At 44.6% G+C, this 22,449-nt stretch overlaps 1 protein-coding gene across 3 annotated transcripts in view; it reads left to right on the forward strand.

Moving 5' to 3' along the window:
- The first annotated feature begins 38 nt into the window (after positions 1-38).
- The window catches only part of LOC125727218 (ADP-ribosylation factor-like protein 15), a 75,840-nt gene continuing 53,429 nt past the window's right edge, over positions 39-22,449 (forward strand). For all 3 annotated transcript variants that reach the window (XM_049003993.1, XM_049003997.1, XM_049003994.1), the window contains exons 1-3: positions 39-235; positions 20,273-20,417; positions 21,594-21,653. In XM_049003993.1, coding sequence (XP_048859950.1) covers positions 182-235; positions 20,273-20,417; positions 21,594-21,653 — 259 coding nt within the window. In that variant the 5' untranslated portion in view covers positions 39-181. The remainder of the gene's footprint in view (positions 236-20,272; positions 20,418-21,593; positions 21,654-22,449) is intronic.

The raw sequence follows: 22,449 nt of genomic DNA on the forward strand, positions 1-22,449 counted from the left end.
TCACCATGGAGATATCCTAGCACTAATCTGGAGTATGTGGCGCTTGATTGCGCCTGGGGATTGGGGAATCCGCTGAAGTTGCTTTAGGGTTGCGGCGGGGCTCCCGACCGTCGCTTCCTTTTCTGTCCTCATTCATTACTTCGGCTCGCTGTTGTAGGGCGTCACGCCGTCGCCGAGAACCATGTCCGAATGCGTGCGGCTCTGTCAAGCCTTTTGCCGGATGGGCTTTTACACGGTAAGAGCTCACATCCTTCTTTTACAATAGTCGGCAGCAAAATGCGTTCGCATAAGCTGTTCTTGGCATTTTCAGCACGGAGGAGCTCCTGCTTCGTGAATGAACTGAGTAAAGCTTTTTCCCGTCTGTACTAATGTTTACATCGTATTAAGGTGGAACCGTGGCGAAAGAAGCTAGCAAGGTATTGGTCAGATTTTCAGGAACTGTACAGATATATCCAGAAAACATTAAACGACGCTGTAATATCTTGGAAAAAAATCTTGAAATCGCTTGTCACTGAAATGCTTACTTCTTTTAATGAAGGTCTGTGTTGAAGTATTTTTTCCCCATGAATGTGAAGTAAACTGAAAAGATTTTCCACTTAAAACAACTTGGTTATATATATTTGAAATTATTACAGTATATGTATATATATATGTTCTTCCTCCGACCTGAAGATAATAATACAGAAACATGGCTGAAAGTTTGGGCTGTATCGGGTTTCTGTTGATGGTAACGTGGAAGCTGCCGACAGGTGTGTGTGTGTGTGTGTGTGTGTGTGTGTGTGGCTGCGGTCAAGGTATGATGTCTGTGTTTTGGCCTATAGAAAGAAGATCACTGAAAAGCTATTTTTAGCTATTTGGCCACCATGATAATAACCAGTTTCGGACTTTTAAATAGTGCTGCGGAATTTCTCATTCGCCTGAGTTGTGCAAACTGTTTTACAGTTATTTTCTGTGTAAAGTACCCTGAATGTAATGGCTACCTGAAGTAGAAAGTAAGGCTTTTAATAGTCAGGTAGCTAAATAAATCAAGTGTTCCGGTAAAAATTCCAGTGCAGTTGCCTGTAATGCTTCATAAATAAAATCATAGACAAAGCATCAAAACTATTAAGGTAGCTAATTAAACAAATAGTTCCAGAAATCTGTTCTGAAATCATATGAATAAAAGTTATCAGTGTATGTATGTGTATGTACATCTGGTACTGGTAATGCAGAGATCACAGCCAGCATCCACAGCCATTTTTTTTTTGCATTTCTTGTATTGGTTCTGCAAATTAAATACCATCAAACAGTAACTGTACAGAGAAAATGACTCAGCGCTGGGGTGTGGGTGGAAATGAGGATGACTTTCTGTGGAAACAAAGGCATAATGAAAGAGAGCATCCTCTGTTCCCTTAAAAGCAGACATTCCTGTGATTGGCGGCTGCTTTTCCTGCTTCTCACACTGATCAGCATGTTTGGTACAATAGAGCATCATGTAATATTACATACATCATGATGTGTCTAACTGGCATTCTTCAGCACCGCGCAATAGAACCCACAGCGTCAAAATGATAACAGAATGTAAACGATCCATCTGAATAATGAATGAAAATGATAATGGAAAATGGCCAATTGCATAAATATTTAGTAGCAGTACTTTTGGTAGAGATTATAACTCTTTTAATGTTTCATGTTTCTTCCAGAATCACACCTCTCGATGCTGCAATTTTTGTCTGTTCTGTTCTTAAACACAAGCTTTCACGAATTTAGGCTGAAGTGTTAGAGAACAGTCATTTTCACCTGCTGTCATATATATCTCCAAAACCCAGTTTGGATTCTAAATGGAAATTCCCAGTCGGATGCATTATAAAATGTGAAATGCAACAGACTAGGGAGATCTACTACGTACACTATAACACGTGCATCTCTTTAAACAGCACTTATGACTTATTCTCTTATCAGATTCTTATCTTGTGCAGCTATATAATGTCAACAATTATATAGTCATTCAACTAGTACTGCAATGTATAATGTAACATATGCAGTTACTTTGAATAATAAAATTGACTAAACAGCAAAATAAAAAAAATGCATTACTGTGTTTCAACTGCTTCATGTTTGCAGTGTTTTCTACGACAAAATTAAGGCTCGAATAAATGTCTGTCTGCATGCTCTGTGGCTTAGTGGAGACCCACTGCAGTAACGTATTAAATTTCAGCTTATTAAACGGGCTGTTTCGTGGTGAATCACCCAGGATGCAAAAATAATATGCTTATCCTGTAATTTAGCTGCAGTGAAATTGAAATGGGCATAAGGTATTTTTCCTGGGATAAAGATGCTTATCCAAGGTTCAGGTTTGTGTATATGTGTGTTCATATCACGAATGCAATAGAAAAGTACCAGAACACCATTTGCTTTACTCTTTGATAATAAGCCCTAGACTGTCCACAATTCCCCTCTTTGGTAGATAATGTGGCATCAGACAAAGTGAAGCAGAAGCTGGCCTAGGTGGTGTGACCTTGTTACAGAGGAGGAAACTCTGTGGTTGTGTCCCTGTTTTGTAAATTAGTGAGTGTGTGTTTAGCTTTGTAAATGTTGCTTATACCACACTACTACTTTCTAATTGTTGTAAATAAGGATCAATCACATTCATCAGACACAATTAATTCTTTTTGAAAGTCATCGGTATGTTGTGGTGCAATGGAGCATTGTAAGAAACTCAGGAGGAAACCAAATCACATTTTATCGAAATATGATTCAGGATCTATTCATCTTCCTGTCAAGTACAGGAGGCTCCACACACAGACAGCACATGAACCCCCACCTCTGTAGGTGTGAGGCGATAAAAAGCACGTGAACCCGTATTTAAAATATGAGTTTGAGCTGCAACCCCCCCAGCTGCCATAATATATTGAAGGGGATGGGGGGACACCTCTTGTTTTGCAAAACCTACTGAGAAGGACCATCTTTAATGTAATGAGAATTTAAAATTTCATAAAACAATGAGTATTTATGGCAAAATGGTTGTAATGTTACGTAGCCCTCTTTTTTCCCCATTGCATAGTACACCTATGCAAAGCATTAAATGTACAATAATATGATTCACAAATATAAATGTATAATCAAAACAAATGGTCAAATTGCACCAGAGGTTGATGTAAGAAACCCACGACACTCCTGAAGCCTCTGTAATCTGTGAGGCACAGCAACCAGCCTTAAATCATGGTCAGGACACAGATGAATCCATTGACTGCTGCCAGTGCTCTGAGTCACCAGAGTGGCCTGCAGTAAGGTCAAGAGCTGCTGGTTTAAAGAAACAGTCAACCCTCCTACGTACCACTAAGTCTTTTGGCTAGGACAGTATTTGACTTGTGTCAAAAAGGATAATAAGGTTTTTATGTATGTGCTTTAGCCAGGGATTGACATAACTGGTACACATTCGGCATATTAAGTCATATGTGTGGCACTGCCTGCTTATTTTATGTGCATTTGCTTTGCTAGGACAAGAAATTAGCATGAGAAATCTGCTCTGTAAGCTGACATTTCCCCCGTCTTGCACGAATACGAAGGTTGACAGAACGTGGTGTGGTGCTTGTGGACATGATCGTTTGCGTATTTGGTTTGTAAATGTAATGGGGATGTCGTGTGAACATCCAGATGTATACATGTATGTGAACCATGCAGTATCTGGGGTCTCCTTCCACTTTAGCGCATCCTTTAATTGCGCCATAAAACATGGAAAGCAATGGGGAAAATACATTATTTTCTGATTCTTGTATTTTTGTTTGCATTAAATGTAGAGTAAGGAAGTACAATTAAAAACTAAACTAAAAATAAATAAATAAATAAATTCAAGATGGCATGGTGCACGGATGCAGCGGCTCCGAGTTCTCCTCTATCTGTCAGTAAAACATCTATCTATCTAATTATTTTCTTATTCTTTTGTCAATTTATTCTTTTGGTAACACCGGTATTATGCTCTTAGTTTGTGGTTAATTAATACATAATTAAGTGTTAGTTACAAACTGATGTAGTTTGTTCATCATTAATGAATTGTCGCACATCATTTATATCACGTAAGTACTATGTTTAATGCTATATCTGTTAATTCTGTAAACCTTTATGAACTACTGAAAGAACCACTGTAGGAACTCCTGAAGGAAGTACTACTGTAGGAAGTACTGTAAAAACAAATAAGTAATTTACATGTTATTCATTATCTTATGTTTGTTCATTGTTAATGAATTGTGACACATCAGTTATCCCAAGCAGTTAGTATATATTTTAGTATATCTGTTAATTCTACTGAAGGAGCTACTGAAGGAACTACTAAGGAACTACTGAAGGAACGAGTAACGAATGACACAAATGAAATACTGATGTCATGTTTGTTCATCGTTAATGAATGATGTCATCTTTCATCTGAAGGAGCGACTATGTTTGTTCATGATTTGTTCATGTTTTGTACTTCATTAGTAAATGACCTACTACATATTTGTATCCCCACAAATAAAGCATTACCATTCTTTTTTATGGCACTCCTATGACCCCTATATATTACTCTGCTGACCTGGCAAAGGCAATTCAGCAACACCGCCTGAGTGGTTTTAAACAGGAATGGAAGCTGGTTGTGAAAATTAGTCTGTGCTGGGGAGAGACTCTACTGCCATCTAGTGTCAACTGGGTATAACTCGCATGATCTCTGCATATTAATGGCCCTTCATCCATCCATCCACCCATCCATTTATCCACCCATCCATTCATCCATTCTATGGCATAGGAAAGACTTTTACATGGGCGGGGGGGGGGGGGGGGGGGGGGGGCACAACACGATAATATCAAGTCAAGTGAAACAGCTTTTTATTGTCATTTTGCCCATATCGTGCAGTTGATAAAGTACACAGTGAAATGGTACAATGTTCCTCTAGGACCATGGTGCTACATAAAATAACACAGGACTACAAAGCTACAGATAATGACGTAAAGTGCCTGTTTGTGCAAACGTGTATAGACATTTCAGGACAGTGGCACTAACGATGATAGTGCAACGCCGATCACTGTTCTGATATTTACAGGTGAAAAATGTAGCAGGTTGTGCAGAGACATGACAATATACATATAAAAACATGCATAAACATGAGAGTGGAAGAACTGAAAAGTAAAAATATATGAACAAAATGTAAGGAATAAATATAAATGTAAGATAATCAGTCTAATCTCTGAGGGAGTCTGGTGGCTTGAGGGGTGAAACTGTTGCACAGTTTGGCTGTGAAGGTCTGAATGCTTCAGTACTTTTTTTCCAGATGGCAGGAGGGAAAAGAGTTTGTTTGAGGGGTGCGTGGGGTCAGCTACGATGCTGATGGCTTTGTGGATGCAGCGAATGGTGTAAATCTCTGCGATGGAGGGAAGAGAGACTCCAATGATCTTTTTAGCTGTCCTCTCTGATGTAAGGTCCTGTGATCTGTGATGGTGTAATTCCCAAACCAGACAGTAATGCAGCTGCTCAGAGCGCTCTCAGTAATCCTTCTGTAGAACGTTGTGAGGATGGATGCTGGGAGATGGGCTTTCCTCAGCCTTTGAATGAAGTAGAGATGCTGCTGGGCTTTAATGGCTATCGAGCTGGTGTTGAGGAACCAGGTGAGGTTCTCCACTAGGTGAACACCAAGGAATTTGGTACTCTTGATACTCCACTCTTGGTACTCGACGAATTTGGTACTCCAAGGATGAGCCGTTGATTCTGAAGCCAACCACCATCTCTTTTGTTTATGCTCTGCACCGGTCTGTTAGCCGCTGCAGCTCCTCTTGGCATGCTGACTCATTCTTGCTCTACACCGTCGTGTTATTGGCAAACTTGATGATGCGATTTGAGCTGTGTATTCTTGCACAGTCCTGAGTCAGATGAGTGAACAACTGTGAACTGAGCACGCAGCCCAGTGGTGCCCCAATGCTCTCTGTCGTGGTGATGGAGATACTCCTCCCAATGTGGACTGACTGAGGTCTCTCACACAGGAAGTCTAGGATCCAGTTGCAGAGGGAGGTATCTGGACCTAGCAGGCTCAGCTATCCAATCAGGTGCTGAAGTGAATGTGTCCTCCTTGTCCAGGTGGGTGAGGGCCAGATGGGGAGTGGTGGCTATGGCGGTATCTATTGAGTGGTTTTGGCGATATGCGAATTGCAGGGGGTCCACTGAAAGGAGAAGCAGGGTCTTGTTGTGTCTCATGACAAGCCTGTCAAAGCACTTCATGATGATGGGTGTAAGTGCAATGGAGCGAGAATCATTGAGGCAGGACATTGAAAACTTCTTTGGCAGGGGGGTGATGGTGGTCAGGAAGCACGTTGGACCAAAGGTGTTGCTCAGGAAGATGTTATAGATGTCAGTGAGAACATCTGTCAGCTGGGCTGCAGATCTGTGCTCTCTGCCAGGAATATTGTCTGGTCAGGCAGCCCTTCGTGGGCTGATTCTGCGTAAAGTTTTTTCTCACGTCAGCTGAGGTCAGACACAGCATCTGGTCATTATAAGTACAGTAGGGGTGGTTTTCCGTGTCACAGTGTTGTTTTGTGGTGCAAACCATTAACTAATTAAAACATGTACTTATTTAGGCAGTTTTGATCCTTTTTGGGCTGTATAGAATATGTGCTTAGTCATCTTAAAAAAAATCAGCGACGGCTCCACATTCTATAAAGATATTCCATATAATTATGGCTTGCAAATGGTAAGGAGCACACGCTGATTACGGCATGTTGCCGCACCACCTCAGGGATACGAACCTGAGTGCAGCCGTGTGGTGGGTGATACCTCAGCACCACACCAGTCTGAATGGACCAATATGAGTTGAAGTGCCAATCATGCCAGCAACCTCCAAATTTCCCTGTAAGTTGGAGGACCCTCCTTATAGGGCTGGACGTAGATTAACATTGTACCCAGGACAAAGAAATTGCAGATTAAGGACCTTGCTCAAGGGCCTAACAGAGTAAGACCACTTGTGGGATTTATGGGATTCAAACCAGCAACCTTCCAATTGCTGGGACAAATCCCTAGCCTCAGAGCCACCAATCTGCCCGCACCCTTTTGCAAATGGACTACATAAAAATCCTCAATAGTCTCCCAATCTGGACACCAGGGGTGTCAGAAGCTTTTTGAATGGGGGGGGACATTATAAATATTTTAACTAATATTTTATGTTAAATGTGGGGAGGTCCAAATGAATAATTATGAAATGTGAGGGCGACGTGGCGGCCACGCCCATACCGGACACCCATATCAGCTTGGGGGAGCTGAAAGTGATCACATCCTTGAATGTAGTCTTTCTCAAAACAGTCCTCGTTTTTCCGTTTTTGCGAAAATGTGTACTGTGGGCCAGGGAGCTGGGAGGGAGCAAAGGTGTGGACTTTTTGGGGGTCCCTGAAGACCAGGCTGAAAAATACTACTGTAATGGGACTGCTGTTGGTCAGATGTCCCAATGAGCTGTGGACTTCGCTGAGTGATACACTCAGAGCGTAGCTTTATTCACTCACTTGCACTCATAGCTGCATTAACACCAAGGCAACAGCAGGTGTCACCGTAGGACAAAGAGAAGGTTGACAGAAACCCAAACATCTAACCCACCCCACTGCATGCTGCTTAATTTTACATTTCCTAGGTCTCCCAGTCAGACTGACATAGTGGGGATTAATCACATTCATCCATCTTCTATATCCACTTGTCTTGCTCAGGGATGTATGGGTCCAGAGCCTATCCCGGAAGCAATGGGTGCAGGGCAGGGAATACCTAGCTCTAATTCATCTTAGCATATTTTTGGACGCTGAGTGTGGGAAATGGGGGAGGGGGGGATTGGAGTACCCAGAGGAAACCCCAGAGGGAACCCCAGAGGGAGAACAGTAGTGTGATTCACTGAGAATGGATTCCACACACACACAGCATAGGTGGGATTTGACCATATGTTTGTGGTGTGAGACAGTTGTGTGATTCACTTAGAATGGATTCCACACACACAGAGCATAGGTGGGATTTGACCTTGTGTGATTCACTGAGCCACCCCTCAGAAGATGAATCAGAATACTTTTACATTGGTGAAAGTTAGGGCTCATCCAGAATTTGAACCCAGGACCTCTCACACCTTAAACAAGAACAGAACCCCTGCACCAGCACACCATATTCCTAAGCCTGAACTGGCCATCTATGTCACCTAATGCAATAGAATCCATCTGCAGCCTGCAAGACTACAAGATATGCCCAGTACAAGTAAGGCCTACTACAAGACATGCCCACTTGATAGTAAAATCATGCTACAAATCACGCATACATATTACATCATTTTCTAGACCTACATGAAATGAAACAGGAAAGTTTAACGTCAGCTGCACTCACAATCAATAAATGAATGGAGGACAGTCGTATTGATAAAGGTGTTCGGTCTACACCTGTACACTTATCCAGTAAATCAAAATGAACATTAACAATTATTTCGGTTAGACAGGCTAATGGATAAGCTACATAAATAAAACAGCTTTTTTTAGCTGAGTTGAGGTAGCCTAGTTATTACCATTTCCACAGAAGGCTGATTAAAAACAGATGTGCAATATTTTATTGCTGTATTATTTAAAAAACAGCCTCTGCTACATGTTATGCCCCTAGACGTACCACTTAATCCATTTTTGTTACATTTTAAACTCTGCTGCTACATAAATGCCCTCTGATATTATACTTATATAAGTCGTTATACTGTATTTTCACACGTATCATACTGTATTTGCACACAGATATATTGTAATCCTACCGTATTTGCACAAACAATTTTATTTTGCACTTTGCTTCTGCACCAGAAAGCTGTCAGCGTTCGCTTCACTTAAAATGCTTCTCAGTTCATTTGCACTCTTCTTGTCTCGCACTGTTTTCAGTAGCTCTTACTTACACTGTGTGTAAAATTCAATATGTATGTGATCTGTGGATTCTGAGCTTCGCCATGTCGTTTTTCCGTGTACTTCTATGTGTAAAGATGACAATAAAGTTCACTTTGACTTTTCGACTTTGACTAGATGTGCCACCTGTCTTACAATTCACAGACAGATCCTTCTCGCCTAATGGGTTGAAGGAGGTGTATTTTTCTAGTCTCTTATTGCTTATATTTTGTGTCTTAAAAATAACAAAATATATATTTAGTTAAGTTTAAAATGTTTTTATTTGTGAAGGAAGAGCTTGGCCAACTTCCTCACGCCCTACAAGTACTCCTTCATATCACCAGCAGATGGCGATGCTGCCTCACACGTCGTACGCATTCATCGCCCGTGTCAAATGCCTGCATTGTTTCACTTCACTCCTAATCCATTGACATCTGCGTTTCCTGTTTTGAAGGACACAGATGAAGTCACCGGGCTGATTACACACTTGTGCGTTCTGCCTTTGAGCCGGCTTTGACATTTTTTAATAATCCGACTCCAAGTCAGATCTCATTGCTTGTCATGCAATTTCAGTGTGCTGTAGGGCTGTTTACTAGATCTGATATCTTTAGGTGATGTGATTCAGTGTTTGAAAAAGAGCACTTATGGGCCTCACTTAAGATGGGTGGGCTGTTTTTAATTTTCCATTACAGAGTATTTGGAAGTGTTTTAAAGTAATAAAATAACAAGCGAAATGCCTTCAAAATCAAATGTTGTGTGTAAACAGTACAGAGCCGAGAGACTCCATGTGAACAATAGAGAACCTTCCAAACTGTAATGGGCACGTGGCCTATTGGGTACGTAAAAATGGAAAGGATGCTGAGCTAGGAAGGTCATGCAGGGCGGAGAAGAATCTCATGAGCCGTGGTGAAGGAGGACTGTGCAGACAGACCGTGGGTCACAGCGAACCACAGACAATGCTATTAGTGGGTCCCTGTGGCAGTTGTTTATTATGCATTATTGTGCATTAATTCACTACTGTTGTGTGGATGGGTTTTGGCCTGCCGACCGATATGATTTTTTCAGGACTACACCTGACATAGACACTCTTAAAACCACTGCAGGACAGAGGTCGTAGAGCATTAAATTACAGAGCAATACTGGTTTGGAAGAACATCCGTCCCAGAGATAAAATACTTTTAGCTTCAGCAAAAGGAATTCTGGAATCCGTAACATAAAGAGATAATGCTTTAAACCCGCAGCAAAGATTTTGTGGACTTGGTGATGTATATGAAGCCTATGAATTTTTCTTTATTGTTAATGTGTTTTGTTGTGTTAATGTTAATGTGTCTAGTTGTGCATGTGAACGTGGTTGATAATGTAGGTGCTGAATCCTTCAGATTTGTGGAGCCTCCTGTTGGATAAATGGCTCTATGATACGTTTGTCGTAAAATAATTTTAGACCTCAAGCCAAATGGGGATTGTGACAGGCCGGTGCATGGTATAGAACACACTTGTGTTTCTGCTGATGTTCAGAAATGGATTAAGTGGTGCTTTATTGATGTGCACATGTATAAGACTGGCAGGATTTTTAGTAGCTATAACTTCCTGTCCATTATTCCATCCATCCTACACCCACTCAGAATTGTGTCCCAATAGTGAAATCCCTATATTGGAAAATGGGGAAGAGTGGAGGCTGGAACTGGTTTGGGGCTAAGATCCAGCCAGCCTGGCTAGTTTTTCATTGACTGGCTGCTTGCGTTGATGCCCTTCTCCTTCATGCTGATGTGCAGGTGTCTTTGGAGAGAAGTGCAGCCCTCTACTTTAGATCTGTTGCTGTGGGTGTTGAGTCATAAATTAAACAACTTACTGGACACAGCTGTAACTTATGACTGCATGTAAGATTGTGTCTGATAAGAAGATTGCTATCGGGACACTAAACGATTGAGTGTCGTTCCTGAAACAATGTTTCTCCCATTTGTAACACTTTACGGCTCTCATAGCTAGAAAAAGATCAAATGCATTTCGAAGTGTATTTTAATACTATTTTAACATATTTTGACACCATTTTAAGAGCTTGGTCATCCCATGGGCGTTCGGTGGCCATTGTTTTATTTTCTGTCGGACTCCTACGTTTTTGGCGGTTGGCCTCCTCTCTCCTTGCTCCCCCGGCTTTGGGAACTGTGCCGGAGGTCCTCTGTTGCTCTCGTTGGGTTCGTTCCAGGACAGGGTCAGACAGACAAGATCTTCCAAGCAATGAAACGTGTGCGTGCGTCTAGCGCCACATCCTGCTGGAGATGCACGGACACCATCTGCCTCTTAACTCCTCGCACCATCTGTATCCGTGCCGCAGATGCATCCCCTCCAAACTGTCCACGGCACATCTGCAGATTGAAAGGGGTCACCACATCATGTTGAGGAGGTGACAGAGAGCCTGGAGGCCCTCACATGAGGAGCGACAGTGGATTCTCATAGTCTCGGCTTCCTGGTGACCACGTGAAAAGATCCCTGAATGTTTTATCTTTCTCACCCTACTATGACTAGCGACCTGACAAATACTAATTATGAACCACTGAACGTACATACTCTTATACTTGTCATGCAGGTTTATTGCATAGTGTTGTAAGGGGTAGAAGTGTGGCCACCAGCATTTATTGTGGCAGTTGGGTTTGAAACTGTGGCTTATTTTCTTAAGCCTGTGGGTGAAATGCAATAGACAAATCAAATTTAGACTCTAATGTAATTAGGGATGCAACGCATTGAGAGCATGTAAGCTGCAAGAGGGCTTCCTGTTTGGAGTCAGCCCTAGTTCAGGACAAATTCTTCTGCGGTTTCGTGGAAAGACGGAGGGTTTAATCTGTCGCCATCACGCCGAGGCGCGTTGAGCTGTGTTGTAGCATTTCTCACATGTTACTTTTACCGGTCAGTGACTGCATCATACTCTTATATATTCCACCAATATTACCTGGCTCCTCGCTCCTAAATTGTTATTTTAAAAGTCTGAATTTCATCCCATTTTATGTTTATAAGATTTAATAGATATGGGATATTTTTCTAGACTGTCAGCATCGTTTGTTTCCTCTGAGTTTTTCTTTTGTAAAGACTGCTCTCCTCTCTTCAGCAGTTCAGTGCTTTGCGACATATTACAGGGAACCACGTAAACGGAGCGAGAAGAGAAATGACTTACATGAGGGGCTTATTGTTATGAAAAAGCCTGAAAGAGAGACTTGGTAGAGCTGAGCTGCAAGTGGTGGATGCAAAGATAGTACCAGCATTTCCCATATCGCAGCTGCACAGAGTAACGATTCATTATGTCACAGCCCCATAAATGCAGCAGGCAATGTCATACCACAACAATCTGTCAGGGTTAATAAAGTGACAGGAGCTCATATTTAATGCCTTGAATGCATTCAAACAACCATTTCTAATTTCACCAGTCCCCATATGAAAATATGTGTTTTTTTGTAAGGGAATCTTAAAAAAAAGCAGTCAAAATGTACACTTCTTTATGTTTCAGGCCAACCGTGACGACAGCTCATGTCCAGAGCTGTGGTGGTTTTGTGATTAATGGTGATGGTGATTTAATGATTTTGTACTGATTTCACAGGGCATGGTTATGTGTCCATATGAGATGTTTGGTTTTTTTTAAGATAGGAACATTGTTTAAAGCTTCTACAGGCTGTTTTTCTGGCATTTCAGATGGAAATGTTTATAAGGGAAAAAAACACTAAATCTGTTACATATCAACATATTTTATGTATCACATATATTAATATAACTTATTTTTGTCAACAGTGTGCATCTTTGTGCGATGGGTGAGAGTCACTCATTCTTGCTGTTGTCCTTCTGCATTTGATTGCAATGTGTTTACCTTCAAACGTTTTCCCACACTTGTGGGAAGGGGGCCCAGAGATTTGGTTTTATAAAAAATTGGAGCCATCGCCATTAAATGGAGGTTGCGTGAAAACGTGCGCTAAGTGGTCGAGCATTGCCAGCCCCCCACGTCCCAGGACGGGCGCCCCCACCCCAGGCCCCTCACATTTGTATTAGTCAGGGGCTTCAAAAGGGGGCCCCCCAGGCTTTGATCCTCTGTCTCAGAGCGGAAAGCATCTTTCTGCTATATTGTGTTGAGGAAACCAAAGGTTTTGCCGCCTTATGCTAATATGTCCAAGCTAATCACCCTTCCCAATTACAAGATTTATATTCCTAAATGCCGGACTATTGCTCCGGCGTCCCACCCCCTGGGGAAGCAGGATGGCCTCTGTGTCCATGGATTCAACAGGCCTTGATCCTGGATGGCAGGACGAAGGGAGAAAAACATGAAAACACTTCTGTAGGTGGGCCCTTCTCAGACGCACCCGCCAAGACTCTCATAATGAGCTTTTCAAATGAAAGGATGTTTTGGGAAGTTTGCAAGCGTCTTCCCGCGCTGAATAGCACATGGAGCTGCTGTCCCCTCACATCTCGCTCGAAGATGGTACAGTAGCTCCTGCAGGCTTTGCCGTTCTCTCCGGAGTTATCCGAAGAGAGGGCGTTGGCCAACAGAAACACCGGGGGGGTTCCCTGGCGGGGGGTGCCCATCATGCTGTTTCCTCACGTCACGGTTCGGGAGAGTGGGGAATGCGTGTATTCCGGTCACCGTATGAGGGACGTGTAAGACGTAATAAAAAGTCCGGCGGAGACGAGGTGCCCGAGGAATTAGGGCCGGGATTCCAGGGAGGGGGTTGGTGTCGGGGGAGTGGGGGGGGGGCGTGTGAATAAAAGCAGCCAGTAGCGGCGTGTCGGCCAGCGGCCCTGCCGGTGCCCTCAGATCCGCCCGGCTCTCCTCGCATGAACCCTCCGGGAGTGGAGCACCGCCTTTGTTTGGCTTCTCTCGAGCTCCACTTCATTTCAGGACTAATTAGACCCATTAGTGGGGGGTGCATCCGGCCCCGTCTGCGATTCGTGTCTGAAGTGGCCTCAATGGGACCATTCTGTCCTTGTTGTTTGGGTGCTATATTCCCGGTTAAAAAGGGGCCGGTTCTGAAACAGCATTGTCCCCCACCCCCTCCCCGGCTGTGCTTGCACATACTTCACGCGTGCGTCCGGAGCGGCGGTACGTGCCGGGGTAGAAAAAAAAGAGGGGGGGGGGGCCTTTAAAAGTTAGCGTGATGCGAGGAGGGGGGGCCGGGATCCTGCGCGCCACAATGGCGATGGAAATCGGCCACTTTAATCCGTGTGTGAACGGCGGCAGGTGCCCCTGATTGTCACATCCAGATGGTGCCACTGTGAACAAACTGTCCCGCCGCAGGATCTCTCAATAGGCCGTCTAGACTGGCCTCGGCCCAGACAGATACAGCCTCCCATCAAATTAGCGTTTGTCACATTTATGGTAATGGTTCGCAACAGCCTTCTCATCGGTAACGAGATTTACAAGCACGGGGTGGCCCGGGTGAGCGCCTCCCACCTTCCCGCTGCGCCGTAACCTGGCACTGAGCAAAAAAAAAAACCCACAACTGGGGGGTCCGAGCACCTTCACGGCGACGAGTTTCCCCCCCCTGCTCAGCCTGAAGCATTCAGCAAAGGAGGGCGCAGCGGGACCGGATTCGAACGGACCCTCCTTACATTTCGGGCTGTCCCTCTCCCGTGTATGTGAATTAGGAAGGTGCTTTCATACCACGGTAACCTGATCTGCTTCACCACTCGGTGGGAATCGTCTTCGGACAGACGTCCCATCCCTTCTCGGCCCCAATGTTTTTCCAGGGCTTCTCTGCGTCTTTGATCTTGCCTCCCAGACGTAGGGTCACGGCTACTGTGTTCTGCAAAGGGCAGCAGCTTGTTACTGAGCATAAAGAGGGAGGGGCCTTTATTAAATGACAAATCTGTCTGGGCTGATCTGCTTGTTCCACGCATTAACTGGAATGAGCCCCCCCCTCCCAGCCCCCATCCAGGAGTACAGGAGGTATCTGCTTTTTCTGTTGTGTGTTCCGGCTTGTTTCCTATCGCCCAGATGCTGTTTGGTGCACTGCCTGTACTCAGCAACTCGGTACAGCACCGTGTCCCCAGAGATCGACTTTCAACTTTCGATTTCCACACTGACGTGAGAAGTTTAAGCCATGAAGCGAATGTATTGCTGGGTCCAACAGTCTGAAGTAGGGAATGGTCTTTGGCAGTTAGCCATTCCATTGTTTTCTAGGCACCAGCATGTAAAGTGCGGTTCAGCCACACGGAGCCAGTTTGCTGCACGTCATTTATAGTTTTGCAGGACGTAAATTTGTAACAGGAAATGCACATAAATGAAATAGTTGTGGTTCTGTTGTGTGAGTGTAATTATAGAGAATTAACGTGAATTGCTGATTTTATTAGTGTCATTATTGAGCTGTAGTATTTGTATTTACCATCTTACCATTCTTGGCTGTAGAAGAGCTTTGGTACGCCGGCAAATCAACAACTGATTGCGGCGTCCCTCAGTATTTCACTTGGTACAATCGTATGGCTCAGATTTCTTCAAAATTTATATGAATGATATCTATCCTCCTCTACAACGTTTTTAAGGCTAAATCAAATGTTCAAATTTACTATTGACCACAGTAGCCTATAAATGTTTCTGAAATTGCCTCTAAAGACAACAGTGAAGTGGGTGAATCATAAAAGCAGTTGCGCGCACCCTAGCTGGACGTGACGATCACAGTTTAATTGGAATTTTAAGGACGTTAGACTTAACCAGAAGCTGGCTGCCTTAGCTGACATTAATTAGTGGTGACCCACAGTAGTAATGGTCGTGATTTTCTCTGTGATTCTCTTCTGCTTCAGTGCCCCCCCGCCTTTTTCCCCGCAGGCCCTGCAAGTCGTACTGCTTACACCCCCCCCCCCCCAAGCAGAACTCACTGGTGTTGTGGTTTGACTCACCACCTTTTTCGTGCTAGAAGCGTGAGCCTCATCCCCTGTTGAAATTGTCCTGGAGGCTGAACATCGTTTAGACCTCAGGATTTGGGACGTGCGGGATGAAGGCCGTGGTGTGGAATCGACGCACTGTGGGGGATGCAGAGACTTTACAATCGACCGGAGCACGTTTGTTTGCAAGTTGCACTTTAAGAGCCTCGGCCCACATGTAAGGCAGGGCATGGCTTAGCGTGGCCTTACTGCACTGCAAGTACATATGCAGCACAGGGTTGTCAGGGGCTTGGTGCCAATCCTGGGAAGCATGGGGCACAAGGCAGGAGCTCCCTACCAGGATTGAGTGCTCAGTGCTGTTTGGAGAACAAAGGTTGTGTACTGTAGTAACTAAGTGTTCTTAGTAAGCCATCATGTGCAGATAAATCTGGCTTCTTGCAGGCGGACGTTGTGTTTCCAGTGTGGCCAGAGCGTCATGTGCTTGGCGATGCTGTTTACCTGCCTGGTGGCCGGCGACACGCCTCCCTTCTTCCATGTCACTCTTTTTCTTAAGAAGACAGTGGCGCATTAAAGGTATGTGCTTGGTCACATGATGAACATTGGGAGAACCTCAGGAATATGACGTAACCGAAGGAATGCAGAGACCTGCGGAGATCCCCGATGGGAAGCGGGGCAGCTGGTGGAGTGTCAGGAAGGTGACGTTCCCGCTCCATCCGGAACACGTCTCCCCCATCTGGGCAGGAGCGAGTGCGTATTTCGTTATGTCAAGCTCCGCCGCGCTAAGCCTCGGCTCGTACCCCCGTATGCCCCCACCTCCCCCACGAATCACTTCAAAGTGACTGAAGGAAAACAGCATCAACAAATGAAAGGGAAAAAGATGAATGAGTCCTCACCCTCCGCCAGAGCGGTGCTGCAGCCGCCCACGTCTGTGTTATGGCTGCTGCCGGTGTGCGTTACACACATCCCAGCCAGCGGCCCTGCTCCAGCTGGAGACGCATTTAAAGGTCAGAGGTCACGACCGGGCTCCTCAAACGAGGGCGGGTGGCTGTCTGAGTGGACTGGCTGGGAACTCTGGGTACGGTCACCCAACTGCATCTGCTCGCTATTTCCCACCCTAGATTCACGGTGATGTACATCACCCAAACCTCTGAGGCTCTCTGATAAGTGTAACCGGCAAAATCAGGGGGAAAAGCATGTCTAAGTTAACCACTGTATCTGACGCTTTATTAAGGCCTTTGTAATTGTTTTAAAATACATATTTGTAACTAATTGTCTGAATTTGAAGCAAAAAAAAGCAACAGAGCTGGGGTTTCTGATTACTGATGACTGCTTTTGTATATGTGAAAGTGATTTTCCTTTTTTTCTAGTTGTTTTTTTTTGTATAGCAGATGTTCTGGTTTGTTGCCGGTTCCCAAACTATTTAGTTTATTCACATTAGTGTTTAATGAAAATATTATTTTAAACTTGCTGGCTTTCGTAGAAAGAGTCTTAAACTTGTGTTAAGACGTATTGAAGTTCTGAACTTCTCGCTGGTGAAAACAAACCTCCGTAAAAATACACACAGATTATCTCTTTCCATCGCGTCCATGGTAATCAGGCATTTGTCAATTCATCTGGGGCTTTTCTGAACACAGTGTTATTGCTGCATTTTATGGTCTAAAAGTAACAGCAGCACATTAATAAATCCATCCAGTGTAAAGTCGTCTGTTTTGGCAAATTGCACCGAGTGTGTGTGGCTGCGTACGGCTGCATGTGGCTGCGTATGGCTGCGTGTGGCTGCGTGTGGCTGTGTATGGCTGCGTGTGGCTGCATGTGGCTGTGTGTGGCTGTGTACGGCTGCGTGTGGCAGCGTATGGCTGCATATGGCTGCGTACGGCTGCGTGTGGCTGCGTACGGCTGCATGTGGCTGCGTGTGGCTGTGTATGGCTGCGTGCGGCTGCATGTGGCTGCGTGCGGCTGCGTGTGGCTGCATACGGCTGTGTATGGCTGCGTGTGGCTGTGTGTGGCTGTGTACGGCTGCGTGTGGCTGCGTATGGCTGCATATGGCTGCGTACCTCGAGGTTTACACTGGATTCGACCACGATTGAGTGGCGGCAAAACTTGCCTTTGAGCCACAGGTCATTAGCGGTGATTGCCTCCGCAGGCCCATGTGAATGTGACGCCATGGTCACCACCACAGGCTCGGAGCACTTCCTGCCTTATTTATGGGACGCATGCTCTCAGCGCAAACACGTCACGGGCAGAGAGCTGCATTGTTAATTGGACGGCAAAGCTCTGCCTGCTGGCTGGCACCCTCGAGTCCGCACCAGCACCTAGCTGGAAACAGAAGCCCAAATAAAAGGGGCCTGAAGCTCGGGCAGACGACGGTGGAGTTAATGACCCATGGGCAGCGAGCAGACAGGAAGCCCCGCGTGACGCGGAGGAGGAGAAGGGCCCCGTTTCTCCTCGACGCGACGTTTTACGTTGCCTGTGTTCGCGTGTAACCTCGCGTCATGGCGGGGTAGATTCGGCGCAGCTGTGTCGCACGCCTGCTGAGCCTGGGTAAAGCTCAGATCGGGAGCCAGCGCTGGCCCGCGGCCAGGGGTCCTCATTACATCAGCGTTTCATGCCCTTTTTTTAAAGTGAGAAATACCAAAGGGTCAGGCGAGAGATTCAGAGCATGTTTTCCGAAAAACGCTCAATCTAGAATATAGCTTGGCACGTGAGATGGCTGTTTTATAGTTCTGGTTAAGTGTTTTATATACACAATCCAAAGTATTTGGAATGAAGCGCTTTTTTTTTTTTTTTTGCAGGCAGTGAAGTTATTCTTGAAGGAGTGAAAAACGTTATTTTAGAGAAAAAAAAACAGATGCTCTACATTCTGCTGCCCAGGTTTTCAAGATAAGGACTCGGTGTAAAAACATTTCAAAGGTTAAGGAAAGTGTCATCTCGTGGTGGACATGCCTTACAGCCTCCCCTAGTGATCGTCTTCATCTGAGGAGCTCCATGGCTCTTGAAAGCTTCAGGCTGTGGGCTTTGCCTTTGGTAATATTTATTTTTCCCCTTGGAGCCCTTTGACCAAGCATCCTCGTCAATCACCTTGTCAGCGGGCTGAGCGAGCCTGTCTGGTCCCACAGGGGACCTGGTGTGTCCGGGGCCATGGGGTTAAAGGTCAGACACGTCTTAAGCAACTGCTGCTGCAGTCTGTGCTCCCACTGCACTGTAAGTGATGGGAAGGCTGATCGTTCACGGGACCCACGGCCCCTCTGCTTCTGGGACCATAGAGAAGGCCGTGCCTACTGGCTGCATGAGCCGCACATGTTCAGGGTCCCTCAGTCTGGGACACATGGTCGAGTCATGTGCTGCTGTCCAACCACACAGTCGAGGGACCTTAGGTGTGATCCTGAATGCTTTATTGTGTGTGGTTCTCTGGGTCTTGGATAAGAAACTACCAGGTGTTTATGAGCGAACGTAGAGAAGAAAGCTGAAGAGTATCACATGGTGACTCTGAAACCTTTAATAGGCCTCAGAATCCTTACGGATTGCATCTCAATGACAATAAGCTTCCTGTTGATCCAGGTTCCTCTTTTACATTCGTTATGTCCTCGTTTCATGATATCTAAGAGTGCATCTCCTTGATGTTTCATTCTAGTTTGAGCATTGCAGCTCAGGGTGAGGACTTGCATGTTGAAGAGGAACCAGTTTCTATATTTGAATACCTGTTTGAATTACTGTGGAAAAACACAAAACCCTAGACCTGTGTAGAGGGCCCCCGTCATGGAGGTAGCGTCAGCCATGCAGCAGGACCTGCCGGGACCTACCAGATGTATCCTGATATTGGGTTCTTCTAATAATACATATACGCAGTGGGCAGAAGATTCATCCGTAACTTCAAAGAGACACGTTCAGTATATTTAAATATTTCGCCGCGGTTTCGCCGCAGAGCAGGATATAGCAGCAAAGTGTCCTTTGCGTGAACCAGACAGAGGCGCCGTCGCTGGATGTGCGTGGCTGTCCGAAAGGAAAGATCACACAGAAGGACGGGGGACCTGGATCACAGCGTGGGGCCCGTCTCACCAATAAAAAGGAGCCCGTTTTAGTTCTGCATACTCACCTCTTAAGCATCTCACTGGCGGTTCACACCACCTTTTAGCCTTAATGTCTCACAGCAGGCCTGCGGTCACAGACACTGATTCATGGGCTGACAGGGCCGCATCCATACCTGCGGCAAGTGTGCAGGCCGACGGCACCGACCAGCAGTGCACTGCACTTTAAGCGAAGATAACTTTAATACTCCATTCTGAGAAAATACGTTTCTCTGTTGTTTTGCCCCCGTTGCCTGTGAATTTTCTGTATTAGGTGTTTATTGAACTGTCGTCTGTGTCTTTTTTCTTGAGCTATTAGTTAAGTTAAAAACAAGCTTGATGGGCCGAATGGCCTCCTCTCGTTTGTACATTTCTTATGTTATGTTCTTTTAAACAATTCATGGTATCTCATTTATATCCTTAAAAATGACCAAATATGCCTGGTGTTATTGCTGATTCTCTTCTGTTTGTCCTGCCAGTGTTTCCGTATCCTCTGCTGCAGAGCTCCACCGCCGCCCAGACCTGAGTATGATGTTGTGTGTATAGGACTGACAGGTGCTGGGAAGACATCGCTCCTCTCCTGCCTGTGCAACGAAGGCTCTGACGCCATTGTACCCACCACTGGTGAGGCCTTTTTTATACCTGTATAATCATGCAGAGCCCCATGGATTCGCTCCAGCAATCAACTCTCATTCAAAAACAGCTGCATCACTTTTTAAAGTGTCCAAGTAAATTTTTAATTTTTTTTAATGAGAATATAAAATTGAGATCAGTTGTTAAAAAGCCTGCTTTTCCCTGCATTCTCTGTATGAAGTTTCCTATCCATGCATGTGAAGAAAGTCACACAACCTTCTGTTATATTTGGTCATATGAACGAGCTGATGTTGTGCATAGTGTCATTTATGCATATTTACTGAGAGGGAAATGCTCGCGCCGCATGACTGTGTGTCATCTCTCCTGTGCTTGTCGGCTTTATGACAGAATTAAATCTCACCACAAGTGACAACATTCGTATTACGAGAGCCATACCTTTAAAAACGAACAGAGAAACTAGAAAATAAGGGTGAAATTCTGTTTTCCAGCGTGTCGTAACTGCTGTAAAAAAAAAAAAAAAAAAAAAACCTTTTCTTGGAATGACACGCTAAGGTGATTATGCAATTTTTCCTGTTTTGCTTGTGGTTCTGCTTAAGTACTTGGCTGCTTAAATACTTGGGCTCCTGTTATGTGGAAGCAAGGCATGGATCTGTGACTGGAAATACAAACAAGCCAAAGGGAATTCAATTCAATTAAATGTGAGCGAGTAAATATGTCATGAAAGGAACAGTTTCCTAAAGCGACGAAAGCATTAGATTCGAGTGAAAATGAAATCCAGTGACAACGTTTATGAACATGGTGTCTTCCGGGCAAAGAAATGCAGTAAGTGAAAAAATTTGGGGTGCAAGGATATCAGGCAAAACCAGAATGGCTCAGGAGGGTGGCAGAGAGGATCATGACAACGTGAAATACAAACGACAGGAAGTCATCGGCCGTGAACCAATAATAATACAGCAATAATTAAATAGGTGGCAGTTCTGCACCCATCTGTATTGCATTTACAGTACGTTTAAATTACATATTAGAAAACAATTCTTTGAGACTAATGAGTTTATTGTTATATTCCTATTGAGATTGGCAGCTGTGTTTAGTATATTTAGAAAAAAATGTACAAAAAGTATGTGGCCTCGTCATGCTGACTTTCTGCTGGGTCCTCCCCGTCATACGAATGCTAATAACCATTCTTGTGATTTCTCTGTCTTTCAGGATTCAACATCAAAGCGGTGCCCTTCCACAATGCTGTGCTGAACGTGAAGGAGCTTGGAGGTAACTTCATACCACTGGAGAAAAAACCTTCACTCGGAGTTCCATCCATCTATCCATCCATCCATCCATCCATCCTTACATACATACATACATACATACATACATACATACATTCACTCACTCACTCACGCACTGAAGTTCTTCACCCCCAAAGCTTTGTTCTGTATCAGACCGTGAGCAGATCGCAGAGTGCAGTTCATTTTACAGGTTTTCATGTCCCTAACATAAAAAGCAGTTCACTCTTCCTCTTCTGATTCGGGCTGCAAAATACAGGACATCTCGACCTGGCTGTGCAGTTTCAGTCGGTGTCCATAACATCACCCAAGAGCAATTCTTGGATAAACTGGCAGAGTATAATACAAAACGGATCGCAGTCGAGCTGTGTGTGTCTCAACAGGTTAGGATACTGTGCCTGTAATCAGATGGTCACTGGTTGAAGTCCTGGGGTCGGCATTAGGCCCTTGAACAAGGCGCTTAACCCCCAGATGCTCTAGGGAATGTCTGATTCTGATTTCCCAAAAAAATGTATTTTGCCTTTTGTAAAAGCATGTGCTAAATGTACGTGTCAAGCCCCTTGCTATATAAACATAATGATAGGGTTGTATTGATCACCAACATTTAAGAATTATTTGTAAACGGTTTAAATAAAGAATGATAAGTGGAAGGACAGCAGAGTCGCAGCTCACAGCAGCGGATCACCCCCCCCCGTATCTGCGTCTGATTGGTGTTAGCCTCAGGTCACTTTGGATCTACTGCGATATTAAAAAAGGTATTTGTCATTTAGCAGACTGCTGAC

The sequence above is a fragment of the Brienomyrus brachyistius genome, chromosome 2 (assembly GCF_023856365.1).
Source record: "Brienomyrus brachyistius isolate T26 chromosome 2, BBRACH_0.4, whole genome shotgun sequence".
Taxonomy (NCBI): Eukaryota; Metazoa; Chordata; class Actinopteri; order Osteoglossiformes; family Mormyridae; genus Brienomyrus; species Brienomyrus brachyistius.